Below are 22,918 nucleotides of genomic sequence, written 5' to 3' on the forward strand. Positions count from 1 at the left end.
GACTTCCAGTATGGGCTGACTAGTTTTTGCCAGCCTGCCACACACCAGACATGTTGCTCGCTACATGGGGAGAATGCCTTTGTCACTCTGTGGCCAGGAACAAAGCCTGTACTGGGTGGAGGTGCTTCTCATCTCCCCCTGCAGGGACTGTAACACCTGGAGGTGAGCCTCAAAGGCTCACCCCCTTTTTTACAGCGCCACAGGGCATCCCAGCTAGTGGAGATGCCCGCCCCTCCGGCCACTGCCCACACTTTTGGCGGCAAGGCTGTAGGAGATAATGAGAAAAACAAGGAGGAGTCACCCCCCAGTCAGGACAGCCCCTAAGGTGTCCTGAGCTGAGGTGACTCTACTTTTAGAAATCCTCCATCTTGTAGAAGGAGGATTCCCCCAATAGGATTAGGGATGTGCCCCCCTCCCCACAGGGAGGAGGCACAAAGAGGGTGTAGCCACCCTCAGGGCCAGTAGCCATTGGCTACTGCCCTCCCAGACCTAAACACACCCCTAAATTGAGTATTTATGGGCTCCCAGAACCGAGGAATATAGATTCCTGCAACCTAAAGAAGAAGAAGGACTGCTGACCTGAAGCCCTGCAGTGAAGACGGAGACGACAACTGATTTGGCCCCAGCCCCACCGGCCTGTCCCCCTACTTCAAAGAAAACTGCAACAGCGACGCATCCAACAGGGTCCAGCGACCTCTGAAGCCTCAGAGGACTACCCTGAATCTAAAGGACCAAGAAGATCCCGAGAACAGCAGCCCTGTTCAAGAAATTGCAACTTTCTGCAACAAAGAAACAACATTTGAAGACCACACGTTTCCCGCCGGAAGAGTGAGACTTTCCACTCTGCACCCAACGCCCCCGGCTCGACCTGCGGAAAACTAACACTACAGGGAGGACTACCCAGCGACTGCGAGCCCGTGAGTAACCAGAGTTGACCCCCCTGAGCCCCCACAGTGACGCCTGCAGAGGAAATCCAGAGGCTCCCCGTGACCGCGACTGCCTGCTTCAAGGAACCCGACGCCTGGAAACCACACTGCACCCGCAGCCCCCAGGACCTGAAGGAACCGAACTCCAGTGCAGGAGCGACCCCCAGGCGACCCTCTGCCTAGCCCAGGTGGTGGCTACCCCGAGGAGCCCCCCCTGTGCCTGCCTGTATCGTTGAAGGAACCCTCGGGTCTCCCCATTGATTCATATTAGAAACCAGATGCCTGTTTGCACTCTCCACCCGGCCGCCCCTGTGCTGCTGAGGGTGTACTTTCTGTGCCTGCTTGTGTCCCTCCCGGTGCCCTACAAAACCCCCCTGGTCTGCCCTCCGAAGACGCGGGTACTTACCTGCTGGCAGACTGGAACCGGGGCACCCCTATTTCCATTGAAGCCTATGTGTTTTGGGCACCACTTTGATCTCTGCACCTGACCGGCCCTGAGCTGCTGGTGTGGTAACTTTGGGGTTTCCTTGAACCCCCAACGGTGGGCTATCTTGGACCCAACTTTGAACCCTGTAAGTGTTTTACTTACCTGTGAACTTAACATTTACTTACCTCCCCCAGAAACTGTTGATTTTTGCAGTGTCCACTTTTAAAATAGCGTATTGCCATTTTTGTCAAAACTGTATATGCCATTGTGATTATTCAAAGTTCCTAGAATACCTGAGTGAAATACCTTTCATTTAAAGTATTGTTTGTAAATCTTGAACCTGTGGTTCTTAAAATAAACTAAGAAGAGATATTTTTCTATATAAAAACCTATTGGCCTGGAATTTGTCTTTGAGTGTGTGTTCCTCATTTATTGCCTGTGTGTGTACAGCAAATGCTTAACACTACCCTCTGATAAGCCTACTGCTCGACCATACTACCACAAAATAGAGCATTAGAATTATCTCTTTTAGCCACTATCTTACCTCTAAGGGGAACCCTTGGACTCTGTGCACACTATTTCTTACTTTGAAATAGTATATACAGAGCCAACTTCCTACAATAACTATATTATTTCTTATAACACTTTGTACCTTTGGATTGCAAAGTAATTCTCAACAATTAGCGGAGATATCTCTCTGAAATATTTCTTCCCATGATGCTATGGATGAAATGAATGTGTGAAACTGGATTGATATTTTTGACTACAATCTATATATTTTGTGTCATTGGTGATAGATATAATTTTACCAACATCATTTGCATCTAATTATTAGATTTGCAGACACCATAATACATAGAGATTAAATATAGGAATTTCAAGTATATTTTAAATAATAGAATAATGGTTTGTAATTGGCTATAATAACCCCTCCTTTTATGAATCTGCTCCGTGCCCTTTTTGGATTCACATTTGTACTTGGTCAGTAAAAACGTTTTTAAAGATAAAACGGTGGTGTGCTTGTTAACACTTTGAACTGCAATTTGGATGTGTCTTTTTAAAATCGGTATGATGAAATAAAGAATATTTTTGTATCTTACCATCATTATTAGTTACAGCGATTAAGCGGAGACTACAAATGCAAGGGGTGAGAAACTGACAAATGAGTATTAAGATTGACATTTTATAGGAGAAGAAGCAACATTTGAGCCTTATTACAACAACACCTATAACTGAAGAGTGGATACATATGTTGAGGGTAACGTTCAATCACACTGTGCCTGCAATGGTGTAGAAAAAAAGGTATAAAGCACTCTACATTAAGTTACAATTATATGACAGCATCATAATAACTTGTATTGAAGAGGGGAGTGCCTAGGTTCAAAACATCGTTACATATCCCCTAAGTACCCTGCTCTGCTGTTTGGAAACGTGGCGACTCTGACAAGGCGGAGATGCATAGTAACTAACAAGACTGTAACAATCAATTCTGCAGCACAAGAAAACGAAAAGCATGTGCAGCCTTTGGATATTAAGTAATGCAACATTGCTCTAAAAATGTCAAACATTGTCCTTATCTCATAAACAAAGCATTAACTGATACACAGTATAATGTTTATTACGTAGTTTTGTAACTGTTTTTACCACTCTGCATGACAAGCCACTCCTCTCCACGCCTGCTATTACCCCCCCATCTTATAAAAGCAAAGAAAGCTTCATTACCGTTAAGGACAGAGCCATGCAGACAAAGGTGAATTTCTTGATGTGTGTTTTGGAAACTGCGCTGCTGCTGCTGTTCTCCAATTTGTTGCTAGGGTTACTCTGGAGAAAGAGGAAACAAGACACTGACTTTAAGCACTCAATGGCATTTTATCACTTGTGGAGCACTAATGATTGCCTTTTTTAGGTCTGTGGAGAGTGCTATAGCGGTTAAATGCTATTTTGTCTGGAGTGCCGGAACTCCTTGTACTCTACCTGCATAAGAGAAGTCCAAAGAATGTCAGCTAATGCACATCTACTGTCTGGGTTTTGCAGTCCCCACCTCTCCTTCCAATTCCAGGCCTGTGTTTCCAAAATGGAACCCACAGGCCTACATGTTATCTACCATACACTGACACACACACACATCCCAGCACACAAACATAGATATCATGCACTGTCCACTAAACACAATCCATGTGTGCCAAGGGTGAGTTAAGTACACAGCCACAGAACTTTATATGAGTGTGCCAGTAGGCACCGGTCCCACGATACAGGTGAAAAGGCCAGTTCATCCTGCGGACCCGTATGAAACATAAAACAGGTTTGCTGCTACCACTGTGCTCATGTCACCTAACGCCTGGTAAGGGAAGTAGCTCCCAAATATCATGAGGGTAAGGCTTGGTGCACCCCTCCTAGTCCAACAAGATCACATTACCATGAGACATGCCCGGGTCATGGTGCATGCTACGATCTGTGCCCGCCCATAGTCAAAGTAATTACAAGGGGTCTAGATATCCATGCAACTAGGGCACTCAGGGCAGGGTTGCACACCTGTCAGGGGACTTTTCCATCCCATCAGCATCTATCTTGGATCAAAATGCATGCTTGTGCATAGGGTGTCTCATTCATGCCAAGCATAAGGAATTGTAAAGCTGAAATTGGCTGCAGAAACTCTTTGCATTTGGGTAACCATTCACAACAAACTGTGCCCCTGCATTGATGAAATTAGCGTTTTTTACGGAAGGTTTATATTAGCTGTAGCAAGGTGCTAAAACATAGGTGTTAGAAATGGGGTTTTTGGTTGGCAGTCAGGTTGCCCTCTGTCCAAGCAAGAACCCTCACTCTAGTCAGGGTAAGTCACACACAATCCAAATTATCCTGTGCCCACCCTCTGGTAGCTTGGCACGAGCAGTCAGGCTTAACTTAGAAGGCAATGTGTAAAGTATTTGTGCAATAAATCATACAATAACACCATATAGCACCACAAAAATACACCACACAGTGTTTGGAAAAATATATAATATTTATCTGGATAATTGTATGTCAAAACAAATGAAGATGCAATGTGAAATTCTAGAGATATCACTGAAAAGTGATATTAAGTGTCTTAAGTCTTTAGAAAGCAAACAAAGTCTCTTTCAAACACAAAGTACCTGGTTTACAGTGGAAAATCTCCGCAAAGGGCCGCAGAAGAAGAGATACGTGGAAAAATGATGTGTGTGTCGATTTCTCCCCTGCACACACGGACTTGCATCGTTATTTTTCACGCGGGGAAGTCGTGAGTCGTTTTCCGGTGCGCGGACAGTCTCTTTCTGTGGTTCGCGGGATTACCAGATGACCCGTGGTCTGTGCGTGGATTCTTTGGCTTGTTTTCCGGCTGTGCGTCGTTCCAGGAGGCTGTGCGTGGAATTTTCATTCTCACAGCAGGCGTCGCGTCGATTTCCCCTCTGGAAGTCGGGCAGCGTTGTCCGTGCGAGGCCGTGCGTCGAAGTTCTGGTCACCCCAAAGGCGTCGAGTCGATCAGCGTCAGTGTGCAGTGATTTTCTCGCCGCGGAGCAAGCTGTGCGTTGAAATTTCGGTGCACGAAGAGTCCAAATGAAAAAGAGAAGTCTTTTTGGTCCTGAGACTTCAGGGAACAGGAGGCAAGCTCTATCCAAGCCCTTGGTGAGCACTTTTACAGCCAGACAAAAGTTCAGCAAGGCAGCAGGCCAACAGCAAGGCAGCAGTCCTTTATAGAAAGCAGACAGGTGAGTCCTTTGAGCAGCCAGGCAGTTCTTCTGGTTCAGGTTTCTTCTCCAGCAAGTGTCTGAGGTGGTAGGGCAGAGGCCCTGTTTTATACCCAAATGTGCCATTGAAGTGGGGGAGACTTCAAAGAGTGGTTTAGAAGTGCACCAGGTCCCCTTTCAGTTCAATCCTGTCTGCCAAGGTACTAGTAGGGGGTGTGGCAGTCCTTTGTGTCAGAGCATGCCCTCCACCCTCCCAGCCCAAGAAGACCCATTCAAAGTGCAGATGTATGCAAGTGAGGCTGAGTACCCTGTGTTTGGGGTGTGTCTTAGTGAATGCACAAGAAGCTGTCAACTAAACCTAGCCAGACGTGGATTGTAAGGCACAGAAAGATTTAAGTGCAAAGAAATGCTCACTTTCTAAAATTGGCATTTCTAGACTAGTAATATTAAATCCGATTTCACCAGTCAGCTGGATTTTGTATTACCATTCTGGCCATACTAAATATGACCTTCCTGCTCCTTTCACATCAGCAGCTGCCACCTCAACAATGTATGAGGGCAGCCCCAATGTTAGCCTATGAAGGGAGCAGGCCTCACAGTAGTGTAAAAACGAATTTAGGAGTTTTACACTACCAGGACAAATAAACTACATAGATACATGTCCTGCCTTTTACCCACACAGCACCCTGCTCTAGGGGTTACCTAGGGCACACATTAGGGGTGACCTATGTGTAGAAAAAGGGGAGTTTTAGGCTTGGCAAGTACTTTTAAATGGCAAGTCGAAGTGGCAGTGAAACTGCACACACAGGCCTTGCAATGGTAGGCCTGAGACAAGAGGAAGTGGCTACTTAAGTGGGTGGCACAACCAGTGCTGCAGGCCCACTAGTAGCATTTAATCTACAGGCCCTAGGCACATACAGTGCACATTACTAGGGACTTATAGGTAAATTAAATAGTCCAATTGGGTATGATCCAATGTTACCATGTTTAAAGGGAGAGAGCATATGCACTTTAGCACTGGTTAGCAGTGGTAAAGTGCGCAGAGTCTAGAAACCAGCAAAAATGAGGTCAGAAAAAGAGAAGGAGGAAGGCAAAAAGTCTGGGGATAACCCTGCAGAAGGGCCATTTCCAACTTATCCCCCTTCCAGCCTAAAGCCAGGGTAGACTAATCAACACTCTGATGGACTTCCCTGCTTAAGGCGATAGAACATGGACAATGGCCCACTACTGCAGGGGCACTTGCCAGTTCTACGCCTTTCTGAACTCAGTGAGGCTTCTTTGTCTATACTCTCTGGGACCACTGATCTGGCCCATGGGGAACCCTTCTCATCATCTGAGGACCCCATCTGTAAAGCTCCTAACTTTAATTTGCTTACAGATGCATCCCAGTATGCAGACAGTACCAACATGGCCAACAAAGTGATGTGGCCCATTCCATTTCTTGGGTCTGACTTCTGTCCCCAACCCAGGGAAAACTCTGCCCACAAGGACAGAAGCCAAGAGATGCCACTGACAGCTGTCAGTGTCATGAGCCAGGCCCCAGGCCAGCCACTGCTAAGCGGAGACCCTGAGGGGGGCCGTTGGATGAGCTTCTCATCCAGCTGGGGGACTGGTAGGGAGCTCCCAAGGGGCTCCTGAAGCATCCCAGAATGGGGGGCAGTAGCCCCAGGGGTCTTGCACCCCTTCTCCATTCTCACCAGTTCAGGGGTGGATCCCTGATATCTGTCACTCAGCCCAGGGTCTGTATCCTGAGGCTGAACAGAGGACAAGGGTGAGTCCTTCCTCACCGTGCCTCCACATCTGGGCTCACATACCCTCCTCTCGGGAGTGGTAATGCCAGACATCGGAACTGTCAGTGCACCCTTAGGAGTCAACCCTCTCAGCTCTCTTGACACTAGGGGAACCTCATTCCCCAGAATGCAGTCAATGGGCAGCTGGGGACTAACTATGACCAGCCGCTGGGTCACCTCCCCACCCCATTCTAGGGACACCCGGGCTATGGGGCAGAAGAAATCTTCCCCAATGGCTGAAGTCACTCTACACACCTGTCCGGTGTACTGCTCTGGTGACACTAGTCTCTCGACAATCATGGTAAGACTAGCCCCTGTGTCTCTCAGAGCGGTGACTGGGACCCCATTCACTCCCACCTGGTGGAAGTGATGACTCCCACCCTCAGGGATCACCAGTTTACCCTCTGAGTCCACCTCCCAACTAAAGGAGATGAAGGCATGGTCTACAACCTTCCCCTGGGGACTACTTTCCCCTAAGGCCACATGGGCCATCCCTGTAGAGGTCCCAATACTGGGTGAGTTCTTTGGACAGACAGAGTCCCCCTTCCTGTGTCCTATCTGGGAACACTCAAAGCAGCGAGGCTGGGAATGGGATGCTTTGGGCCACTGCCCACCAGAACCACCACCCTGTTTTTCAGATGGGGCATGGGAACCCTTTCCTCCCCCGCACTCTGGGACTTGTCTGGGTCATCTCTAACCTCCCCCTCACTCTGTCAGGGGGGAACCGGAACCACCCTTTTCGGGGTCACTCCCAGATACCTTTTTGGACACCCTGGTCTAGTCCAGAGGTCCGCCTCCTCAGCAAGCTTCCTGGGATCAGTCAGCTTACTATCTACCAAGTGCTGGTGCAACTCTGTAAAAGAAATACTGAATATATGCTCTCTCAAAATCAAGTCATATAACACTTTGTAATCATCTACTTTGCTGCCCCGCACCCATCCATTCAGTGCCTTACTAGAAAAGTCAAATAAATCTACCCATGTTTGTGTGGATTGTTTGATGCTGTCCCTGAACCTCTGACGGTATCCCTCAGGGGTCAGCCCAAACTTGGCAAGTAAAATGGCTTTCTGAAGTGGGTATGTGTTGTGATCCTTTATGTCCAATGTGAGAAGTGTGTCCCTCCCCAAAGGTGGTACATAACCCCACATAGCTGTACCCCATTGCCCTTCAGGAACCTCATGAGCCCTTAGTGCAACTTCATAAGCAGCTGACCATTTATCTATGTCATCTCCCACCACAAAACTGGGCACCACATTTTTGGGTATACAAACCTTCTTTTCTCCAGCAGGTCCTGTCAGTACGCTGCCACCATTACTGCTGGATTCAGACTGTCTCGCCTTGATCTCCAGCTCCTTGAAACTCAGTTCATGAGCCAACAATAGTTTCTTTTCAGCCAAAGCTCTCTCAGCTGACACCTGTTTGGCTGCTCTTTCGGCCTCAGCTTGTTTGGCTTCTCTCTCTGCCCTCCTTTCCTCCTGTTGGGCCTCAATTTTCAGTTTTGCCATTTGCAATTGGAACTCCCTTTTCTCTGCGGTCAGGCTTTGCTCAGAGACACTGCTCCCTGGTCTGGAAGGGGGCACAATTGCAGTGGTAACATTACCCACTGATGGCAATAAATCCTCTGAGGGGCCATTATCTGGCTCATCTTCCTCATCATCCTCCTCTAAATGGGCTTCTGCCCAGGCCCTCAGCGCCACTTGAAAGTCCTCCTTTCTGGAGGCCCCTTGGGTGGGTACTCTCATCACCTTGCAGAATCGTCTTAGCTGTTTGACAGTATATGTCTCCAACAGGGCTAGGTCCAAATCCCCTGCTTGAGACCCAGCCAGAGACATGTTGAGTGAGGATTTAGATTTAGAAAATTGTCAGGAAAAAAACGAATCTGCAAAAGAGATAAAAATCAATTTGACCTTCAACTGTGGGTAGGTAGTGAAATACTTAGCCTCTGTATGTCACTGCACAAATACAAGTCCTATCCTCACCGCTGATCACCAATGTTAGAAATGGGTTTTTTGGTTGGCAGTCAGTTTGCCCTCTATCCAAGCAAGAACCCTCACTCTAGTCAGGGTAAGTCACACACAATCCAAATTATCCTGTGCCCACCCTCTGGTAGCTTGGCACGAGCAGTCAGGCTTAACTTAGAAGGCAATGTGTAAAGTATTTGTGCAATAAATCATACAATAACACCATATAGCACCACAAAAATACACCACACAGTGTTTGGAAAAATATATAATATTTATCTGGATAATTGTAGGTCAAAACGAATGAAGATGCAATGTGAAATTGTAGAGATATCACTGAAAAGTGATATTAAGTGTCTTAAGTCTTTAAAAAGCAAACAAAGGGGGTCATTCTGACCGCGGCGGTCGGCGGTCGCCGCCCGCCAAGCGGTTCCCGCCGAAAGACCGCTCTGCGGTCAAAAGACCACGGCGGCCATTCCGGCTTTCCCGCTGGGCCGGCGGGCGACCGCCAGAAGACCGCCGGCCGGCCCAGCGGTTCAGCCCCTTCAACAATGAAGCCGGCTCGGAATGGAGCCGGCGGAGTTGAAGGGGTGCGACGGGTGCAGTGGCACCCGTCGCGATTTTCACTGTCTGCACAGCAGACAGTGAAAATCTTTGTGGGGCCCTGTTAGGGGGCCCCTGCACTGCCCATGCCAGTGGCATGGGCAGTGCAGGGGCCCCCAGGGGCCCCACGGCACCCGTTCCCGCCATCCTTGTTCTGGCGGTGGACACTGCCAGAAACAGGCTGGCGGGAAGGCGGTCGGAATCCCCATGGCGGTGCTGCAAGCAGCGCCGCCATGGCGGATTCCCTGGGCCAGCGGGAAACCGGCGGGAAACCGCCGGCTCCCCTTTTCTGGCCGCGGCTTTACCGCCGCGGTCAGAATCGCCCAGGAAGCACCGCCAGCCTATTGGCGGTGCTTCCGCCGGACTCCGCCATGGCGGTCATGGACCGTCAAGGTCAGAATGACCCCCAAAGTCTCTTTCAAGCACAAAGTACCTGGTTTACATTGGAAAATCTCCGCAAAGGGCCGCAGAAGAAGAGATACGTGGAAAAATGGTGTGTGCGTCGATTTCTCCCCTACACACATGGAGTTGCGTCCTTATTTTTCACGCGGGGAAGTCGTGCGTCGTTTTCTGGCATGTGGACAGTCTTTTTCTGTGGTTCGCGGGATTACCAGATGTCCCGGGGTCTGTGCGTCGATTCTTCGGCTTGTTTTCCGGCTGCGCGTTGTTCCGGGAGGCTGTGCATGGAATTTTCGTTCTCACGGCAGGCGTTGCGTCTATTTCCCCTCTGGAAGTCAGGCGGCGTTGTCCTTTCGAGGCCGTGCGTCGAAGTTTCGGTCACCCCAAAGGCGTTGCGTCGATCAGCGTCGGTGTGCAGCGATTTTCTCGCCGCGGAGCAAGCTGTGTGTCGAAATTTTCAGTGCACGAAGAGTCCAAATGAAAAAGAGAAGTCTTTTTGGTCCTGAGACTTCAGGGAACAGGAGGCAAGCTCTATCCAAGCCCTTGGAGAGCACTTTTACAGCCAGACAAGAGTTCAGCAAGGCAGCAGGCCAACAGCAAGGCAGCAGTCCTTTGTAGAAAGCAGACAGGTGAGTCATTTGAGCAGCCAGGCAGTTCTTCTTGGCAGGATGTAGTTTCTGGTTCAGGTTTCTTCTCCAGCAAGTGTCTGGGGTGGTAGGACAGAGGCCCTGTTTTATACCCAAATGTGCCTTTGAAGTGGGGGAGATTTCAAAAAGTGGTTTAGAAGTGCACCAGGTCCCCTTTCAGTTCAATCCTGTCTGCCAGGGTCCCAGTAGGGGGTGTGGCAGTCCTTTGTGTCAGAGAAGGCCTTCCACCCTCCCAGCCCAGGAAGACCCATTCAAAATGCAGATGTATGTAAGTGAGGCTGAGTACCCTGTGTTTGGGGTGTGTCTGAGTGAATGCACAAGGAGCTGTCAACTAAACCTAGCCAGACGTGGATTGTAAGGCACAGAAAGATTTAAGTGCAAAGAAATGCTCACTTTCTAAAAGTGGCATTTCTAGACTAGTAATATTAAATCCGACTTCACCAGTCAGCTGGATTTTGTATTACCATTCTGGCCATACTAAATATGACCTTCCTGCTCCTTTCACATCAGCAGCTGCCACCTCAACAATGTATGAGGGCAGCCCCAATGTTAGCCTATGAATGGAGCAGGCCTCACAGTAGTGTAAAAACGAATTTAGGAGTTTTACACTACCAGGACATATAAACTACATAGGTACATGTCCTGCCTTATTCCCACACAGCACCCTGCTCTAGGGGTTACCTAGGGCACACATTAGGGGTGACTTATGTGTAGAAAAAGGGGAGTTTAAGCCTTGGCAAATACTTTTAAATGGCAAGTCGAAGTGGCAGTGAAACTGCACACACAGGCCTTGCAATGGCAGGCCTGAGACAAGGGGAAGTGGCTACTTAAGTGGGTGGCACAACCAGTGCTGCAGGCCCACTAGTAGCATTTAAACTACAGGCCCTAGGCACATGCAGTGCACATTACTAGGGACTTAAAGGTAAATTAAATAGTCCAATTGGGTATGATCCAATGATACCATGTTTAAAGGGAGAGAGCATATGCACTTTAGCACTGGTTAGCAGTGGTAAAGTGCGCAGAGTCTAGAAACCAGCAAAAATGAGGTCAGAAAAAGAGAAGGAGGAAGGCAAAAAGTCTGGGGATAACCCTGCAGAAGGGCCATTTCCAACAATAGGTCTAAAGGACAGGATTCTGATCATTTAAGAGGTTTTAAGTAAAAAATTGTATAGCCCCACAAAACGTTGACATCTACCTAAAATGAATGGTGTTATCTTTAGGTTTCTCTGAAATGCATGCAAAGTTAAAGGTGAGAGTAAAATAAGGAGGCATTGAGTTCTTTACGAAACTCAAAAGACATAAAATATTTGAGAACTTGTGGACTGGCATCAAAGTTACACAGCGCTCCCTTTCATTTCCAACAGGATCCTGAAAATCATGTTTCAAAACAGACTATTTAATATAAATGCTAACGGTGGTCCCAGGCCCCATTACTTTTGTATACTATATTTCATGGCCACTGTTGTTATCTAACGTCCACTTGTTACTAATTTCTGATGTAAAGAAACATATGCCCCTCTTCCCTTCATTTCAATAAACTGCATTTGGTTATTGGAATCTTTATTCCAGTTCTGAATTCCCAAATAAACTCTTAATTCACAAGTCTCTTGTAATGTCTCAAAAACTAATTTTCTAAAGAAACTAAATTTACATATTCGAAAGAAATTAAAGTTCTGTTCAACCAACTGTAACACGCAGACCTGTCCCAGAGTGCTTTGGGAAGGTAGAAAGACTGTGACGGGACCAACGCTGCCCAGGTGCCTCTGGCCAGGTCTGTCACACATCCTCCCCTAGCCCCGCCACTCCACACAGCACTGTCTGCACACTGAAATAAACAAACATGAACTGCCTATTAGGTAAGCACACTGACGACTTGAACAACAGCTTCTTATCTGACCAACAGCCGCAAATAAAACCTATTTATATTTCTTGTGGGACGTCAAAAGTGAATGGCATGCATGTAATCGCAGCTGTGAACAATTTAAGTTTAGCTCAACTTCCTGTTTCGTTCAGTTGCCACATTTTAAGCTGGGGTCTGTGGGATGCGTACTTTTTCCTCGCAGTGCAGTCTTAAAAAATACAGCAGACAGCTATGCGCATACCCTTGCACGTCTTGAAAAATTAACAACTGGGAGGATTTTAACAATATACTTTTTTCTGAAAAAGACCATCCCTGTTCAGTGGCACACGATTCCTTTTGAAAGATTCAGAGGGTTTGCATTTTTTTAGTGTTATTCTTGGCAATGTACAGAATGCATCCACTGGGGTTGAAATGTCCGGCCGCACACAACAGTGGGGACATGGTTGCACCAGCTATAGTTCCGCACCTTGGACCTCGGCTGCCAGGCTTGCTGAGGTGGCCAGGACTGGTTCTTGGTGGACTACTTGCTCCTGGTGGATTGTGGGCCAAGATGCAGTGGGTGACAAGTCACTGTGCTTTCTTTTCCATAGTGAGCTATGAAAAGGCTTTTGTACTTTTCTAATGTGATTGCAGTGCTGGATGCGCAGGCACAGATAGACCCAATGCCTCTAAAAGGGGCGCAGAGACGTACCCCACCCTTTCCGACATAGGTAGATTTCGGACCCATGTGTGTAGCCTTGGTTAGGGAAGCATGCACACTGCACAGCTTTTTGGATGCGAATTTTTGGAAATACTAATGGGGGAAAAGTCCAACTTTAGTAGATGAAAAACTGGGGTCAGCTAAGGTACCTGAGCAGTAATAAGAGGTTTTAATACCCGAGAATAAATGGTGGGAGTGGAAAAATGGCGGCATCACCCTAAAGTTTATGTCTTTGCCATTTGCCTGGAAAACTGAAAATCTAGCTAATTCCCCTTAGAATCAAGTAGAGGATGCCACTCAAATAAACCCACGCTTTAATTAGATGTTATAATTTAGAAATAAGATTGCCTTTTCAAGTGTGAAAAGCGAATGATCTTCGATTTCACACATTACAAGGCAACAAAAGCCTGAGCTGCAATACCTACATATGTTTTACACTTTTATATTACATACCTTGTCAAATGCAGGATAGACCGCTCGTATTTCTGTCAACCAGCCATATGGCATGTGTCCGACTGGGTAGGTTGCAGTTAGGATAGCTACAGCCTAAAAGATTAGAACAAATCAAAGTTATGAAATGAACTTGAAAAATTATTATATACCCTCATTAATTGTATCATATTTTAGCTCACAAGAGAAGATGCCCTTTATGAGGGGTGGGCTGACCCAAGTTAAGTGTGGCACCATATTCGAAACAAACTATCACAGAATTGAGGGGTACCATTTGCATAATTTGCCAGCAGTTGGCCAGGGCCTGAACCTGCCCACTTGCATCAACAACAAATTGTCTAGACAACCACTCAAAGGAAAATTTTGCTTTCGCATTGGAGGGTATCCTCATTGTGACAGCTGAAGAACGTTCAATGACCACAGCAACAAGCATTGGCAAAACCAATAGGTCTTGCCTATAAAAGAGCTATCGTCTTTTGGCAATGTGCTTTGCCATGTTGTACACCAGTGTGGCTGCTGTTCAGCATGGCTTGAAGGTAATGGGTTGGAGTGTCAGAGTGGAATGGGAGAGTAGAGAGTCATAGAGTGGATCTGTTGGAATGTCGCAGTGTGGAGTAGGAGGAGTTGAGTGTTGTAGAGTTGAGTAGAGTTCAATGGTTCAGTGGCTGAGTTTGTCGTGGAGTGGAATAGGGTGGAGTGGGTTGGAGTGAATTGAGGAGTGGTGTGGATTGTATTGGAGTTGAGTGGGGTATGGGTTTGGGTAGAGTAGGGTGGATTGGGGTGGTTTTGTGTGGGGTGGATTGGATTGGAGTGGATTGAAATGGGGTGAGGTGGAGGTGGATGGGATCGGGTAGATTTGAGTGGGGTGGATTTGATTGAATTGGGATGGGTGGTTTTGATTGTAGTGAGATGGGTGGGGGGGCTGGATTGTATTGGAGTGGAGTGAATTAGACTAGACTGGAGTGAGGTGAATTGAATTGGAGTGGGGTGGATTAGATAGGAGTGGGGTGAGGTGGGGTCAATTGGATTGGGGTTGGCTGGGTGGACTGGTTTTGGGTGGGCTGTATTGATCAGAATGGGTTGGACGGTACTTGGATCGGGTCGGTGTAGATTGAATTCGTATGGAGTGAGTGGATTGGAGTGAGTGTGGCGGACTGGAGTGAGTGTGGTGGATTGTGGTGGGGTGGATTGGATTGGGGTGGACTGAAATGTGGTTGGGTCTACTGGATTGGGGTGTGTTGGGCTGCAGTGGGATAGATTGGATTGGATTGGGGTGGGGTGGGGTGGATTGGATTGGTGTGGGTGGAATGAATTGGTGTGGGGTGGACTGACTGGAGATGGGTGTAGTGGATTGAAGTGGGGAAGATTAAGGGTGTTTGTAGTGGAGTGGGTTAATGTGGACTGGAGTGCAGTGGTTTAAAGTGTATTGTTTTGGAGTGGGGTGGATTGGACTGAAGTAAGTTGTATTGGGTGGCGGTGGACTTCATTGGAGTGCAGTGGACTGTAATGGGGTGGGTTGGATTGGAGTGCGGTGGGTTAGACTGGAGTGGGGTGGATTCATTGGACTGGAGTAGGATGTATTGGACTACAGTGGGGTGCATTGAACTGAAGTGGGATGGATTGGGCTGGAGTGGATTGGGGTGAATTGGATTGGGGTAAGGTTTATTGGATTGGAGTGGGGTGGACTGGATTGTTGTGAGGTGGATTAGAGTGGAGTGAATTGGGATGGAGTGGGGTGGATTGAATTGGGATGTGGTGAGGTGAACTGGAGTGGGGCGTATTGTTTTGTAGTGGAGGGGCGGAATGGAGTGGAACAGATTGTTCTGGAATGGAATGAGGCAGACTTGAGTGGGGCTGACTGGAATGAGGCAGATTGTTTTGGATTGAAGTGGGGCAGATGGGAGTGGGGCGAACTGGAGTGGGGCAGATTGTTTTGGATTGAAGTGTGGCAGATTGCAGTGAGGTGGACTGGAGTGGGTCAAATCGCTTTGGAATGGAGTGGGGCAGATTGTTTTGGATTGCAGTGGGGCTGATTGTAGTTGGGCGGATTGTTTTGGATAGCAGAGCAGCAGAATGAAGTGTGACAGATTGTTTTGGATTGGGGCTGACTGGAGTGGGGCAGATTGTTTTGAACTGGAGTAGGGAAGATTGTTTTGGACTGAAGTGGGGCAGATATGAGTGGGGGTAAAGGGGTGTGGGGCATATTGTTTTGGATTGGAGTGGGGCAGATTGGACTGGGGTGGATTATTTTGTACTGGAGTGGGGCAGATTGCTTTGGAGTAGTGTGGATTGTTTTTAATTAGAGTTGAGTGAATTGGAGTGGGGAAGATTAGAATGGGGTGGGTTGGGAGGATTGGAGTAGGGAGGGTTGGAGAGGATTGATTGGGGAGATTAGTTTGGATTGGCGTGGGGTGGATTGGGGTGTACTGCATGATTATGTGTTAAAGCATAATTTCAGAAATTACACATATTAAAGAAACAATGTCGCTTTGCAATATTTCATACACGTTAAACAACATCTTTTGAGAAGAGCACCCATGAGCAAAAACAAAAGAAAACATAAGTGGAAAATGGGAAAAGACGACTTGGCAAAATAAAATAAAGTTCGCTTTATAGAAATAAAACTTTGCAATCTTGTTTGTCCTGCTGGGCATGTTTCTGCCAGTCACCAGCTTTCTGTTTGCAAGACACTAGAAGTTAAAAAGAACAAAGTAGTACCTCTATCACGTTGGGAGTAGCAGATGAGCACTAATTAAGTTGAATCAATAAGTGCTTGGTCCCTGCTCCACACAGAAGAATGGAAATTATGCCAGGCTTACTCTGGCAAATTATGAAGCTGTAAAGAAGAGTGCCACACAAACTAACAAATGGTGAGTGACAGGCGGGCTCCAAGCCCTTTACTGTACACAACAGAGTCTTGCAAGTGGGACTCATTTCAGAGTTTAGATATAGTCAACGGTGCTGTGAACACAAATGAACAAGCAAACAATTCTATGGGGGAATTTACCCAGTGGCCTCTGTCTGACAGAAATCACAGTCCCACTGCATATATATTTGTGGCCACTGTAGTTACACACTGTAGGACACAAACAGCATCGTCTGCATGCTGTCTTCCATTCCGAGCAGCAAAGTGCAGGTGATTAAGATGCTTCTGTATTTTCAATTCCTATTCGGCCCACAACAAAGGGAGAATTTAAGGGGTAAGTAGCCCTCCTTTTGTTCAAGCAAGATCCTGGAGCCTATCACCTAGATGCCATTGAAATGGAGGAAAACTAAGGCACACCGCTTGATATCACTTCACAACAATATTAAGAGAAACACTGGAGGCAGGGCTTTGACTTTGTTCAACCCCTGCATATATAAGTGATATGCATTCACTGTAAGAATGTCAGATGTGTCTGCCTGACTGAGTAGTTACACAATTAACATATTAAATAACACCTACTCATTTATTTTTTAATTTAATTGTTTAATAGCGCTTCTCATCCCAAAGAAAGGGTGTCAGAGCACTTTGCATCTTACACACACATTATATGTACACTGTAATAAATCAAATGTGAAAATCAATCTACAAGACTTGTTACATAAGACAGTGAGAGTTACAAGGTTTAGGAGTCGCATCATCTTTGCTAATAGGCATTATATTTTAAGAGTGCATGGCCGTGAGAAACAGCAGGATTTAAAACGTAACACAATGGCTGGGGTTGTCTGCACTAATAAGAATTTGTTAGTACCCTAAGGGACCCTTTTTAGCAGGCGTCAAAAGACATCTGTTTGAGAAAAAAACACAATACGGATCCAAATCTATGCATTTCAGTTTACACGCAGCTCCTTGGTACTAATTCACAGCTCACTGGGTTATTTAAAAAGATTGCAATTTGTGAGCTGTAAGCTCTGTGCCAAAAGCAGTAATCCACTTAGCTCACTGCATAAAATAAAAATCTGTGACCTGCATGTTACACAATATGCTTTGCAGGAGATGCATTAACCCTCTATGCTACTTTATGAGTCATAAATGTGACTAGACAAAAAACAGAACTCTCCAGCAACTACACTAGTCATCTGAGCTATCCTGCCATTATTATTATCTACTGTGATTTGATGGGCAGACAAAGATCTCGTTATCAGGAGCCCAATACCATAAGATATGTTCAAATAAAACCTCTGTGACCAATTAGGCCAGAACATATTTACTGGCAAATATGTGATTATTGATAAATTCTTTGCAACAAAAAAAAAAATGTATAAGTTGACTGTCAAACTCTACTTTTCATGTCTCCACTCCTCGTTACTCCAACCCTTTCCATTGTCACTCATGGATGTAAATTTATGGGCTTTTAGAGTATTTTTTATCTGTCACCCCTGAGACAATGCATGATTTGTTGAGATGTACTTTCACTTAACATTACCTATGACAGGACCTCCACCCTGAGGCCTCCTGCCCTCCTCCCCACTCTGTCTCCCCTCTGCTGGGAAGATGCGGCCAAATTCCTCCTGCCCTGCATGAAAGAAACAGATAAATGCCATATTCCTTCAGGCTTTAGAGGTGCCTTTGAGCTTTGTCGCAAAAACAAGGATGTGTTTTTAAAATTAAGAAGAACGTCGCGACGGCGTGACAGTCCTCTGAATACCGGGACTGTGGGCGGAAAAACGGGATGTCTAGTTACCCTATTTCACCAAGTTTTAAAAAGTTTTAGATGTCAGTGACAACCATTGAAATAAATTAATTTACTCCAACAATGGACTTTTGCATAGCTGTTCGGCAATCTGGGTGTTTAAAACATTTGGGCTATTACTGCAAACGCAAAACTCAATAGTACCTCAGAAGGTCAAAATACGGAGTCTACAGCTGGAACATGAAGGCAGGGCATGCACTGCAGCGATCATCCCCTCAGCTTATGAAAAGCATGTCTTTAAAATGCAACACACACGTTTGCTAAATCTGCACTTCCACCATGGGTTATCATGAAAAATAGGAGTGACACAATCTTGTATTTTCTGTCAAGTGAAAAGAACAGGTGAAAATACTGAGTAGAGTGGGAATTATGCAATTATGCAAAACAGATATTGGGGCTGCTGGACGCCCCCGGAGTAAGTGGAGATCGCTCACGGCCAAAGGTCTCCAATAGGGTGACCACCAGTCCGTAAATTTCAAGGACAGCCCATAATTTAGGATTCGGGTCTATTGATGATTTTTTTCACGGACGCCTTTTGTCCCTAATTTTGGACATTGAAGGGAGCTGAGCTGACTCCCTGCAACATTCACAACAAGGGCCGGTTCGCACTTCTGCTGTGAACTCAGTGGCCTGTAGCAGCCTCTCCCCGGCCTTGCACAGACTTCTATTGGCTCATTATCACATACAGAGTGATAATGGACCTCGCCTTGCACTTACAGCATTTGCCAGGCCTCCTCCTGCCCCACCCTAGAGCATGGCACTCTGTTTTTATTCAGGGGCTGGCGTCACATCACCAGGGCCACACTCTGGGGAGGTGAAGAGAGGGTAGTTGCATTCTAACACTACTTACATGATTAAAGTACAGGAATAAGGTTAGGTGCCAACATTTTCTAGGCCATAATAAAAATATCAGTTTTAACTTTGGTGATTAGTGATTGTGTATCTGTTTGAGGGATCTGAGTTTCTTCTTGTCTGAGTTTTGATTCGTCATGGGATAGTGTACCTCCAGGGAAGCACAATGTGTGACCTACAGATCAAATAATTGTTTTTTTTTATGACGACCGCTCAGTGGGGTATTGTTTTTGTCACGGAGACATTTTTGTTAATTGCAGTTCATAAGATACAATCCTAGGCATGGGTATACAGCCTTTATTTTTTCATTTTAATCTTTCATTATTCTAAGGTTGCTAAATAGGATTCCTCTGGATTATAATATTTACTCATTAGCAAAAACAACTCCAATCTCTATGTTCTGTTTTATATCCTGAGTTTGTAATCCTACAGATTAGCACTCTTAACATATAATGCCCACCAGTATGGGTGACATGTGACTCCTACATTTTGTGGACCTCTTTGCTTGAGCAGTGACACTGAAATTATGCATTAGTGGAGAGACAAATTATACAGTAGGGTTGAGTAAATTATGCGTCACGAAAAGACAAATTATATGGCGTACTGTGACACATTTTGAGATAGTATTACTAAATTATTTTGTCATTTTTAAACTTGTTAACACATTCAGGGCATTAGTCGCACCCCATTGGTATCAGTTTAATACCCAAATATAGCAATAGATAACAGAAAGGTGACCAGTCCAGCTTTGTAAAGCGTATTCCACTGTGTGTAAACGTGTTGTTGCATTTTTTGTTAATTTTGAAGCATTTAAATTAAATCTGCAGAATATGTGGTAGATGTTGGATTATGTGGCAAAATCAGCACATCTATAATAATACAAAAATCGCCTCAGTCTCAGAAATGCATAATTCCAGTGACCCTGGTCTCAAGTAACATTTCCTATGCATTGGCTTACAAACTTATACAAGCTATTTTGTCTGCATAATATGTGTGGTATATGATGCATTCCGACCCCCTACTCTACCCTATATACTTGGAATGAGCAGCTCTGCAAAATAAATTAACTACACATGAGAGTGGGTCTATGTAGAGATTAGGGGCAGCATTGGAGGGTGGTACTGATTGAATCCTTGGAGAAGGAGGTTTTTCTGGGATCGGGGCACAACAACTATTCTCACACCATCCAGAACCAGCACTAAAGCCGGCCCTGTCAGGGGTGCACCTATCATTCCTACAGCCTGTGAGGTGTCCTAGGCCCTGAGGTAAAAGCACTCAACAGCTGATTTGGACGACTGGTAAGATGTCAGTGTATGAATGGAGGAATTCCATTTGATTGTAATCAGTGTTTCTGTGGAGTTTTTATTTCAAAATGTCAAGTTAACGGAGAATGAGGAGCACAAGTAGAAATGCCTACATAACATGATCAAAGTGTTCTGATCCCAGAATCTTCTAGTGCCACAATGTAACCTGCTGGACAAATGCGCTGCGCTGGTACCTTGGATGGATTTCTCCCTCATTCTTTTTTAAAAAGGCAACAGAGCACTATACAAGTTCCAAGACCAAATTTAAGTTTGGACACCTGAGCCAATTTATTGAGGGGTATATTTCCTAAAATTTCATGCAACACAGCTCAGTAAGTGAAGTTGCTGCGCTGTGTGAAAGGGAAACAGCACGGCAGCACCAGATTTTCAAAGATATGGTGCATTGGAAGTGGAATTGAAAGGTCTGACATGCAAGTTACAAAGTGAACCCTCACACCACTTCACTCCCTATTCAACCTCGTCTCTCTCAGTTCCCTTTTCTCTATCTCTTCCCTTCTCTCTTCTACCTAGCCATTAGTCTCGGTTCCCTCTACCTCACCTTTTATATGCCCTTTCCACCCTTTTTTTCTATTTTCAACCTTCTCTATGTCACCCTCAGCATCTCTCTGTATCTGCTTTCCTCTTCTCTCACTGTTCACTCTCACTGCTCCTACCTTCTGTCACTCCTTCTCTGTACATTAGCCTTGTTTCTTTCTCACGATCATTTTCCTCTTTTTTCTCTCTCTACTAGTGTTACTTTCTGTGAACTCTAAGTCTATGTTTAGCAACGGAGCCCTGCTTCTGGCATGATCATTCATGGTACTGGAGTAGAATTATGAAACTTGCCCCTTATGTCGGCTGCCAGATTCTGGTTGGAGTGTATATGTTTGTTATTTTTTTTCGTCTTTTAATCTGTCCAGTTATTTGTGAATGTTTGCTCAACACTCCAATGTGTAATACAAACTAAAGAGCATAAACCTATCTTGGCTTGGACTTCTGTTAGATGTCTATTTTATTATCGCGCAGCTTCCTCAGATGTGTCCGTAAAAATGACCTTTGGTCCTGAATTTTTGTCCTGACATTTTGACTCTTTTGTCCTGAATTTTAACTGTCAGTGTCCAGAATTTGCCGTCTTGCCAGATGGTCACCATACTGTCCAACCGCCATCCAATCTTGAAATGCTGGCAAACAATAAGTACATTTCTCAAAAGAAATCCTCCTACTGCTGTCTGAAACTTTGATATATTTTTTTCTGTGCATGTCCATAAGCTGTATATATATGCTGCAATAACCAATCAGTTAATAATAACTTGGGATAGCCAACAAAAATTACCACGAGGAGTTTTTGCATATTTTGACCTTTAGCCAATGGCATTTTTTAGTACTTCATTATTCCCAAAATATCTTTGCTATCATTGCAGTCAACTAAAAGGAAACCTCCGGCGTTAAATTAGCCGTTCTGGTCACAAACGAATGCCTGATACATAGAACTGTAAGCTTTGTCAGAACAGAGTTGGCTCTGTAGGGATCTGAACTGCAAAACAAAATGTTCATAGTGAGCGGGAACCCTCGGGAACCACCAGTGTTCTTTAAACACTAACGCAGTAGCACTAATATGCCAGTTAAATGGAATGAATAAGAAAGCTGTTCTTGTAATGATACATTATTCTATCACTATGAACTCAGGTGAACAATGAGGAAAATTAGTTAAAGGAGTAACGTTACTTGCACTTTGCAGGTCGTAGGGTAGCAGGGCTCACTTAAACTTTTAGCATTTCTAGGTCGAAAAAGCCAGTCCAATTACCTTGGGTAATATGAACAGCAGCTAATTACAGTTCTGAGGAAAAACAAAACTGAGCTGGGGCTGTGGAAGCACGAACTGTGCACGAACCGAGCACGAACCGAGCACAAGTGCAGCGCCACTTTCCCTGCGCCCCTTAGCACTCTTCTACCGCCACCATGTGTGCGCCGTAATTAAAATACGGTGCACGATGGCGCAGGGCAGGAGCCAATAGTGTAATTTTCCATGACACTATTGATGTACTCTGCAGGAGTAGCGCCAAAATATTGGTGCTACCCCTGCAGAGTACATAGGGCTCCATTCTAAAAAATGGAAGCCCCCTTTTAATTCCTGCTCTTGAGCAGGCGTTAAAAGTGCCGTAAAAATTGGTGAAAGGAATTTTCATAGATTTTCTTACACCATTTTTCCGGCTCCCCTAACGGTGGAATGCCCTCTTTGCGTACATTTTACCTGGCGCAAGCATAATGTAGCGCAAATGGTTACAGGGTGGCGCAATGCATGCATTTCGCCACCCTGTAAATATGGCGAAAAGATTTTGGCCTTGTTGGGCCATATTAACGTAAAAAATAATTTCATTAATTTGGCGCAAAGTGGCACTATTGGACTATAAATATCCCCCTATATTCCTCAAATTTCTTTGATTTTTACAATTTCTTTGGTATTCGTGGTGTACTGTCTACCCTCCATAAGTGTGCCGTAAATCAGACCACTTACTATCTGCCCTAGATCATTCCTTTCAGGCTAATGGTGCCCAAAAGACACATTTTGAAGGAAGTGGCCTACAATGCTACACAAAGGGCCTGATTACGACCTT

The 22,918-nt window shown here is 45.6% G+C and overlaps 1 protein-coding gene across 1 annotated transcript in view; it reads right to left on the minus strand.

Moving 5' to 3' along the window:
• The window catches only part of ANKH (ANKH inorganic pyrophosphate transport regulator), a 563,142-nt gene that overhangs the window by 112,639 nt on the left and 427,585 nt on the right, over window positions 1-22,918 (minus strand). The window contains exons 7-8 of the mRNA XM_069219767.1: window positions 13,475-13,567; window positions 3,076-3,174 (exon numbers count right to left, since the gene is read on the minus strand). Of these exons, the coding sequence (XP_069075868.1) occupies window positions 3,076-3,174; window positions 13,475-13,567 (192 nt within the window). The remainder of the gene's footprint in view (window positions 1-3,075; window positions 3,175-13,474; window positions 13,568-22,918) is intronic.

This window comes from Pleurodeles waltl, chromosome 2_2 (genome assembly GCF_031143425.1).
Source record: "Pleurodeles waltl isolate 20211129_DDA chromosome 2_2, aPleWal1.hap1.20221129, whole genome shotgun sequence".
In the NCBI taxonomy this organism is placed as follows: domain Eukaryota; kingdom Metazoa; phylum Chordata; class Amphibia; order Caudata; family Salamandridae; genus Pleurodeles; species Pleurodeles waltl.